This window comes from Acanthisitta chloris, unplaced genomic scaffold (genome assembly GCF_000695815.1).
Source record: "Acanthisitta chloris isolate BGI_N310 unplaced genomic scaffold, ASM69581v1 scaffold22426, whole genome shotgun sequence".
In the NCBI taxonomy this organism is placed as follows: domain Eukaryota; kingdom Metazoa; phylum Chordata; class Aves; order Passeriformes; family Acanthisittidae; genus Acanthisitta; species Acanthisitta chloris.
In genome coordinates this window covers 26174-35959 of record NW_008679038.1, presented here as the reverse complement: position 1 = coordinate 35959, position 9786 = coordinate 26174, and the positions used below count along the sequence as shown (strand labels likewise).

Sequence of the window (9786 nt, the reverse complement as noted above, 5' to 3'; positions counted from 1 at the left end):
ACGGCCTTCCCTGCGGCTATTGCTGCACGCGGCGCAGCTGTTCCTCGCTTCTCCGCAGCTTATTGCCGTACTGCCTTCTAACAAGGGAAAATTGCACTTTTGTCTAAGGGCAGAGAGTACACTTGGTGGACACACAGCAATAACACGCCTGTTGTACAGGTAATATATTTACAGATAGAGAATATGTATCTGGCTCCATCAAAAGAATGTCCTGGGCTGCATCAAAAGCAACGTGGCCAGCAGGTCAAGGGAGGTGACTTTGTCCCTCTGCTCTGCTCTGGTGAGATCCCACCTGGAGCACTGCATCCAGCTCTGGGGCTCCCAATACAGGAAAGACATGACCTGTTGAAGCAAGTCCAGGGGAGAGCCACAAAGGTGAAACAATGCCTGGAGCACCTCTCCTATGAGACAGGATGAGAGTTGGGGTTGTTCAGCCTGGAGAAGGATCCAAGACCTCAGAGCAGCCTTTAAGTACCTAAATGGTACTGGAAAGCTAGGTATCTAAAGCTTAAAAGAAGGCTGGAGAGGGACATTGATAAGGACATGTAGTGACAGAACAAGGGACAATGGCTTTAAACTGAAAGAGAGTAGGTTTAGGAAATTCCTTACTGTGTGGATGGTGAGGCACTGGAACAGGCTGCCCAGAGGAGTTGTAGCTGCCCCATCCCTGGAAGTGTTTAAGGGCTGGTTGGACAGCACTTTGAACAACCAGGTCTAGTGGAAGGTGTCCCTGCCCATGGCAGGGGGGGTGGACAGAGCTTGATCAACACTGCTTTTTCCCTTCACAGTGGTTTCCAAATTAGGCTTTCAGCTAAAAGAAAAAATTTCCAGGAAAGCACTGGGGGACAACAACTCCTGGTTGCAGTCACACATTACCTGTTAGTAAATTCCCTGTGCTGTGCAACACATCTCTTCAGTCTGTGCTTTAAATTGTCCTCAAGCTATTGCCATGTCATACATTATATTTGCAAGCCATCTTTGTAAGCCAGTAAAATATTGTCATGTGAAAACGCACATATATACTTGAAATAAAAGCTTTTTGTGGCCAAGTAACAAGCCCTGGAGTGATTGTTCAGGTCAGGTGATATGGGCAGCTGTCTTCTTCTCAGAGGTGCAGCTGTGCCTCTCCCTGCCTCAAACAAATGCTCCAAAGTGGTGAGGGACAAGCACAAGCTCTTGACCCACCTCCTTTACACAGGACACTTGTCTCTGCAAGAAGGTGGTGTGCTCTCATGGGATGGGGATTTATAAAGCACCTTCAGTGGGAAAAGCAGCAGCACCTGTGAGGAGCTGTGTCCTTTCTGGAGGAGGTCTCTCCACAGCTGGGATGGAGTGCCAGAAGAGTCAGGTTGGCAGGACTAATTGTCCTTTGAAAACCAGAAACATCTGTGTTCTCACACCCCAAGGTGGCTCCACCTGCCACTGGGATTACATGTACCACCTCCTGCAAAACTGACCAAATAAAATGGAAGAATTCCCCTATAAGACACCCTTGAAAAAAAAAGAAGTGAATTTTCAGAACAAGATTAGCCACAACATTGCGTATTTGCATTTTCCACATGGAATCCTGTGAATTCTTTCAAAATTGAATTAAGTGCAATGTGACACCCTGACCCTCTTCTCTCAGCAGGTCTTTTCTTTCTGTCCTCTGAATTCTACTTCACTCCTTTTCTCTAAACTTGCTAGTTTTGCTCAGTTCCACCTCCCTCATCTTCCTCAAGTCCTCTTCTTTGCTAATGTTAAATGACAATTATGGTCCCTACCCATTTCCAGTCAAAAGGCCAAATCCTGCTTTCACTTCAGCCACAATCCTGGAATTTTTCACCCATTTTTATGTATATTCCTGCTTTCTCCAATGCTACCATGGAAGTTTAGAAACAGTTCCCTACAAACAGATGGGAGACCACCTAACTTTTCATTTCCTCTTAAAACTCTCATTTGGGAAACAAATGACAACAACTGAACTACCAGTTTGTTGAGATCCTCACCAGTCTCACCCGTTCGTCCAGTTGTAATGTTCTCTGCTCCTATCATTGGTTTCCCATCTTGTATTTGGACTGAAAATTTTCAGAGTGGACTTTCTGTGGTCAAAGCATACCTTTATATATGGGAACAGGAGGAATGTAATCCTACTAAAAATTAAACCAAACCCAGTATATTTTAAGTAAACACATACATAAATACACATGTCCATATATATAAACACATATACTGTTGGTGTGTTCATATGTGTCTCCTAATAAAACCGTAGTTACCCTCAGTTATAAAAAACACTGATTTCTGTGGTCACGCAGCTGAAGAAAGCTAATCTCATGTAGGTTTTTCTTGTGGAAGAACACACACAGAAAATGAATTACACTCATGTACCAATCCCTTCTATTAGCTCAAATGAATGCTGTGCATTTATTTATCCACAGACAGATGCAGTTCCCCCAAGACATGGGAGTTGTGGTTCAGAGACTTTGAGTGCCTTTTCAGCTGCACATACACTCCAAATACACACGTTTGAGAGATGGGAGTCTTTGAATACAGACTTTTAATTTTCTTCAACAAACTCTTAGCTCCAGTTAAGTTCATCAAACCAGTACATAAATATTCTCACTCGCTCTCTCTCTATATACATCTGCATACACACACATATATGTGCATATATATAATCATATACATATACACACATACAAACAGGAGAGCCAGAAACATTGCCCTTTGCCCAGTACCTTGCAATATGTTTTTCTGGCTTGTTATTCTGTTTCAGACAAAAATAACGAGACCTTTTCTCCATGACATGTTCAAAAAGGCACTGATAGGCACCAGACAGCACAGGCTGGTGCACAAACCAGCTGTGACGGTCCCTGTGCTCACTAAGTAACAGGCAATCTTTAACGCGTGTTTTGAGAGAGGAAAATGGTTTTGGTATGTATGGAGCCAAATCAATCTGCATCTCAGCAAAAAGTTAAGGCTTGAGAACCTGAACCTGGTGGCTTATCAGGCAGATTTCCACAAATAACAACCTCACTGTGGGTGTATTCAAATTATCACGTAACTGTCTAGGAAAGTCCCCATTACTCCAATGCAGTCTCAAAAGACAACTTTACCCATCTAGCAGAGAAATTTTAACAGCAGCAACTACTACTTCAACATACTAAAACTTGCTTTACTAATATGAGTCTGTATTTTCTAGGGACTTAAAATCTAGTCCACTGGAAGGCACTATGCCTTCCCTCACTGCCCAAACAACACTGTCGTGTCACACGAAAATAGAAACTGTGATGAGACATTCAGAGCTGGATCAGACAAACGCTGTGTAGGCTGTGAAGAGCATGGTCCTTGCATTCCCAGAAATGGTTCATGAAAGTTTCACCATTAAGTGGAAACCAAGTTGTTTTCCAGCTCTTACACATGAGCCTTTCTCTATGGTTCTTGTGCGAAACAGGAACAGTGCTCAGTGCCATCAGAGGCCCCTTCTTTCACCACTTCTTTTTTCAATATAATTGGAAATCACAACCCTGGGAGCATTTTGAGGACAAACTTTTCTTACACATGTCAAGGGGAGTTTTCAACTGACACCACTATGACATGCATTTTACTTATGTTTGACCAGGTTTTGTGAAATGCCCAGTAAAATGGGATTTTCCACACAACAGTGACATTTGGATACTGCCTGTACAGACAGCAGGAAAGAATATCCACTTAAATACCCCAGATACCACTCAACATGTTTTAAAACTCCAAGGAACAAATGGTCTTTGTGTTTGCTTTGGAGCAGGGCAGTATCTGAAAGGGCACAGGTCATATTCAATTTACCCTGGGCTAGGTGGAACTTTATTTCCTACAGACAAAATTTGATTTCTGAAGTAATTCACTAGTCTCTATTGTGACTTTTCGATAAAATATTTGTGAAGGATTTGTATGTTCCAAAATGAAAACCTGCACTTGTTTCAAAACATTTAACTAGTTTGCATATGCCAATTATTACAGGCCTGTTTTCTAATCTGTGTCCTTTGCTTTCTAAGACAGCAGGTTTCTGGAGTTCTCTGGGTACAGAAATGCCCGTGGCCTACACACAGAGAGAGCCACTCAGCTTCACAGAAAAAAACCCCCTCTCAATTAAAAAGGAGACCCTTCCTAAATAATGCAATCATAGCAGCAAGCCAAACAAGAAAATACAGGGTCATTCCAAAAAAACACCTTATTTCATCCACTGGAAAATACAAAAAAAAGTACACACAGGACATTGAATTTATTAAAAATTGTGTCACATGCTGAAAGCTGCACAAATTTGATGCAATTCATGGATAAGGACTGTATGCCTCAAGGACTTTTTTCAGTTTTACTAGTCAATCAAAAAATGAAAAGAAAGGTATCTCTCTCTCCCTAAATCTTGTCCCGTAATTTCCTGGTACATTTTCCAGGCTGAGTGAGATTGTGAAGAACTGTACTTTGGCACACACGTGTTCATTTGCATTTCCAAAACATCCTCTCTCCTGTATTCTTTCCCCTCCTTTGCTCTGCACCTGCTGTCACCTTTGTCAGGCTTCTTATGACCTATATCTTATTCTAAATGTGTGTATGTATTAACTATGCCTGTGTGTATATAAACAGACACATACACACATGATATACAAATACGACTACATACAGAAACAGACATTAAGTGACTAAGATACGTGTGTAGATTGGTTTCGTGGAGTAACAGTTTGGAATCTTCTGTTCCTTCAGCTTGGTTTGATAGGGATGTTCCCCTCTCTCTACCCGACCTCCTGCAGCTCCTAAGGTGCTAACACTGAGCACTTCTGAGAGTGAAGCCAAGAAAGCTGATTTACCACTCTAAACTTCAACCCCAGTATTGTACGAGCTTGGCACTCTGTCCTCTCACCTCCTGTGCTAGTCTGAATCACCCTGAACGTTAATATTCCAGCCTGTGGTCAACACTAGTTGCTTCAGATGTTGAGCATTCAGCAAATGCAGGATCATCCACATCTCTGACACTAGAAAACTAGAACTATATATAGAAAAGTTAGCTTTTTATCATTTTAAGACAGTATGTAGCCAGCTGAAAAAAACAAAACCAGCACATCGGGCACAGCCTAAATCCATCGTTACAGTCCTCTCAGAATTGGACATAGAAGTCATTCAAGTCATTTCAGTTCTGATCTTATTGCATCATTCAATTCACCTTTATTGCTTCCAGTGAGAATCTTCACGACCTGTGTGTGAACAGAATCCACTCAGCTTGTACCAACTCGGACTTACAGAGGTCACTCACCATCGCTTGCAATACACACGTGAGTTTTCTCTCATCCTATCGGTGTGTTATGTACTGAATGACAAATTTTATTTAAAAAGGAATTTGAGAAATAAAATATTACAGGCATTAATAAAACTTTGCAAAGAATAACATAATAGTCCCATAATCCTTTGCCAAGCTGAAAACGAAATGATCTTCAAACCTCCTATTACTGTAATCAAAAGTCAAGTACTGCAAAATAAGATGTAAGCTAGAGGAATTAGACTTGTAAATGAAGAAAATATGATTTTTCTTGACAGGTAAATCTAGTTGTTGTGGTTGTTGGAGCTGCTTTTCCTAGTCATTATGTCTGATAACATGTCTAACAAGGACTTACGAGAAGAAAACCACCTAGTTTATTTTAGAAATAAATTCTGGTGGTATCCAGTAACAAGTAGAAACTAAAGTTACTTTGTAAAGGAAAACCAGACTAGAAACCACCAAGTGAACTGAAGGCTTGGGAACAGTTCATATCATTTCTTATCATCACTTTGAGTCACCAGTCATGCGGGGCCAGTTTCTCTTTTCGGACGCTCTTGTGGGCTGACCTTGGTGAGTCTGCCCAGCAGGTGGCTTTGATCCTCCTCCAGGCATGTACAAACCATCGAGTGAAGTTCCTTCACACACAAAACCATCAGTGCTGCAGTAGAAAATTAGTGGCTACATTTAAGTCATTATTTGAAGCCCTCAGAGCTTCTAGAGCATCTCCTCTGGAAAATCCCATTTCCATAAGTCGTGCAACCTGGAAAAGAAATGGAGTGACATCACTTTAAAACCAGAGTTTTGTTCACACTGTGTGTGCACTAGTCACATGAACAGTGTCAGAAATCACTTTTCCACTAGTCAAAGTCACATCTGGGACAGCATGCTCGGAAACACTGCTAGAAATGACTGCCTGCTGACATTTTATTCAAAACCATTCGCTGAAAGTGCCACTTAGACATAAACACCTATATTTTCCTAGCTAGTCCAGTTAGAAGAGTAAAATCCAAAGTGTAGCACCACACAACTACAGTCTGACCTGGGGGCTTGCTGCTCTTCACAAGAACAGGATCTCAAGAAACCAACACTGATCACAACATGCCATTTTACAGCAGATGCAAAAACCTATCCAGAAACTCTTAGCTCTACATTCCTTGAAAAGACTTGCTTCCCCAGAGGGCATTGAAAAACCTCCAAACTATTAATTCTAGGTGGCTTTTTTTTAAGAAACCCCTGAAAGTTCGCTCTAAAATAGAGGCAGTGCAATACTTAAACGGGTTTCTGCATATACTCAAGAAAGCATTAAGTCAGTGACATCTGTTGTAAGAATTGCATGGAAAATGACACATTAAGACAATGATTTTGGCAATCAATAACCACTTGACCATCCCTCTTCGTAATATCATGTACTTGACACCTAACCTTTGTGCTCTGCATTGACAGATACTCAAATCACCACGTGTAAAAGCAATGTATGCCATTTTTCTGTACAGAAAAAAGCCAAAACCAAATGTAATTTATGGTTAAATTTCAATCTATAGTACATTTAAACTGATTCACTTTTATAACCAATATTCCAGAAAGCAGAATGACATGGTGTGGGGGGACAGAGAGTGGCATGTAAAATTAACTGTGGCCATGGGCAGCACAAAGCATTCCCCATTCTGCTTCAAATGGGCCTTGTGACCAGACACCACAGCTCCTGAACCTGGAAGTCCTGGGCTACAGGAGCTGTCTGAGAGCTACTGCTGCTTCTCCCCTGTCTGTACAGAGCCTGCAGCAGCAGAATGAAGCTGAGCAGAAACACAGCAGAGGCTGTTTACCTATCAGGAGGAATCTTCCCAGGGTGCAAGAGCAATGTGCAGCAGTAGTTTTGAAAGTGCTTTAAATGCCTTTTAAAGAAAGGTGCCATTAAAAACAGCTTTTCTTTCCTGTAAGACACCTCCACAATTTTCACTGTTTTTAACCTTCTCTGCTTTGGCAGCTTACGGAGAAATAGACAACTCCCAAGTATGCCTAGAGGTGGAGGTCCTCCTTTTCTTAATATAAATACACTATCACTAAGTGTTTCAGAACAGCTACCTTAGTTGTCAGAACATCAGCCTTACAACCCAGGGCCAGTTTCCCACCTCCGTGTAGAGAGAGAAATGAATTGTTACTTTCAACACTTCTGCAACAACAATTTCCTAACCTGCAACTTTCCAAAGTTTCCTCTGTCTGATTTTTCATCTAAGATTGTGTTTTTTATGATAAAAAGGGCACACAGTGGAATAAAAGCTCACCACAGAAAAACATTTCAGAGGAAAGGTTTTTACTGCAGTTGCTGTGAATTCTAACCTTCAGAATTGGTGGATGGAATTGCAACGTTCCCATTTACAGAAATATCCAGCGAGCATCAGAGGGAAGAGCAACAACAAAAATCTCTTCTCATCTGAGTATATTTTAACCACAGGAAGTGAATCCAGCTCCAGGAAACAGATATGTGTAACTAGCAACGGTAATTTAGGGTGCTAAAAACCCTCAAGAAATGCAGAGATTTCTGTACCATTGCAAATGTTCACAAACATTAATCTGCAGAACAGATTAAACCCTTCCATTTCTGCCATTCAAAGACAACTTGTGTAGTTACTAGCAGAGTACTGAGAAACCAAAGGTGCTTCAACTACTTTTTCTCTGCAAGGTAACCAGTCAGCATTGCAAATGGCAGGAATCAGGTGAGCTCTACAACTTCAGTGCATCAGAAAATATAAGCATATATTGCTTTCATGAATCTGTGCCTCAAGGCTTTGGGTAAGAATCCAGCGTAAGTCAGACTAGTGACTATTTCATTAGTTTCAGCCCAACAATAGAAGCTCTCATAAGCAGAATTTGTCAATAAAACAAATAAATAAACCAACCCAGCAAGGAAATCTTTTGGTCCCTCCCATACTGGCACTGAGCAGACTTTCAGGCCAGCCAGAACTAAGTTTCTGGGCTTTGTCTCAGAAGGTTTTTGGCTGTTTTTCTTTTTGTTTCTTGGTCATTGGTTTTGGGGTGTTGGATTTTTTGCCTTTTTGGATGTAGTCCAGCGAGTTTGCAGTCAAAACCACCAGTGCAGTTAAGGTTTTGAACATTTTGAACATAAGCTAATACTGAATCAAAACTAGAAGTTAGATCATAGCAAAGATTTCTGTTTGGGAAAAGCTCATTTTAAACTAACTAGAAATGATAGTGTGGTGCTAGCCAGTGTTGATTTATCTCCTTAAAAAAAAGAAAAAAGGGAAAAAAAGAAGTAACCTTGAACCCTACTCTTGTTCAAGGGTAGCAGAGACCTTAGACTCTAAAGTGGCCAATACAGCTCACTGCAGGTAGGCTCCAACCTGGAGAACTTGATTGCATGCAAAAAATCTTGAATACAGAAATAAGACTAATCTTAAATTCTTTTATTTCCAAGTAAATCATCCTCTCATTTGAGAATAAGCTATCAACAAAAGTCTAGAAGTCTAAACCTACACAGTAAGCCTAAATCTATACTTGGTAGAAAGGACCCAGACTTCTCTGTGGCATCAGTACAACCACAGTCAACCACATTACTAAGGGAACATCCAAAGTTTTAGCTCAAGTGTGTTTTGCAGTCCACAGCTGGTATAGTTCTTACTGCAAAAAAACTAAATGACTGAGTTGGAAACTTAAGCTGGGAATGCAACGAAGAAAATGTCTACAAGACAAGTAATGAAATCTATTTGTCATTCCTCCTTCTTAGCAACATCTGTTTATCAGATTTGAATAGTTAACACCACTGAAACCATCCCATCTTGAAATGCAAAATGCAAGCAGAAGCAGACACTCCCAAGCTGCAAATTGCTGTGTAACTCTGGTTTGGATGGTAATGGCAATTTGCTGTCTCTGTATTGTGACCCTTAACAGATATTCTAATTTTTTTACCTGTTTCTTTATTCTAATCTGACAGAGAGAACATTTAAGAACTGTGCAAACAGATGATAAAAATTAATAGAGTTAATTCCTAACCATTTTCAATGCCATTTTAAAATAGAGAAATGTTTACCTGCTCTTCAGAAACCTCAGTAGGTGGAGGTATGTCTTGTTCAGATGGGCGATGATCTTGATAGTTCGCGTTATGTCTGTGACGTAACGGAGGAAACAGTCTGTTCCAGTTTATCATCCCACCCTGAAAGCAGACACTGCTGTCAGTCTTTGCAAAGAGGACTGCAAATACTTTAAACAAAAAGATCATCCATATCACATAATATGAAAAGCAAATGTATGAAGCAAAATATATTTTAATCCACAAAAACTGCTGCAGTCTCTTATGAAGCAAAAATCAGACTGGTTACTGCTTTACTAGTTATTAGAAGTAATCACTGCAAATGAAGGAAAAGTGCTAACAGAAGGAGGAAAGGATGTTTCACACCCTTTGGGATAGATCTGGTTTAGTACAGTGCTAGATTTCTCAGGCTGAAAGACTCCTGTCTTTATTGATAGGGACTTACCTGGCAAGAGGTACAACGGCAGGTCCT

At 40.7% G+C, this 9786-nt stretch overlaps 1 protein-coding gene across 1 annotated transcript in view; it reads right to left on the bottom strand.

The window, feature by feature from the left end:
• Positions 1 to 5222: 5222 nt before the first annotated feature.
• Positions 5223 to 9786, bottom strand: part of UBAC2 (UBA domain containing 2) — a gene marked incomplete at its 5' end in the record, with an annotated part of 29381 nt that continues 24817 nt past the window's right edge. The window contains 2 exons of the mRNA XM_009077155.1: positions 5223 to 6029; positions 9315 to 9437. Coding sequence (XP_009075403.1) covers positions 5922 to 6029; positions 9315 to 9437 — 231 coding nt within the window. The remainder of the gene's footprint in view (positions 6030 to 9314; positions 9438 to 9786) is intronic.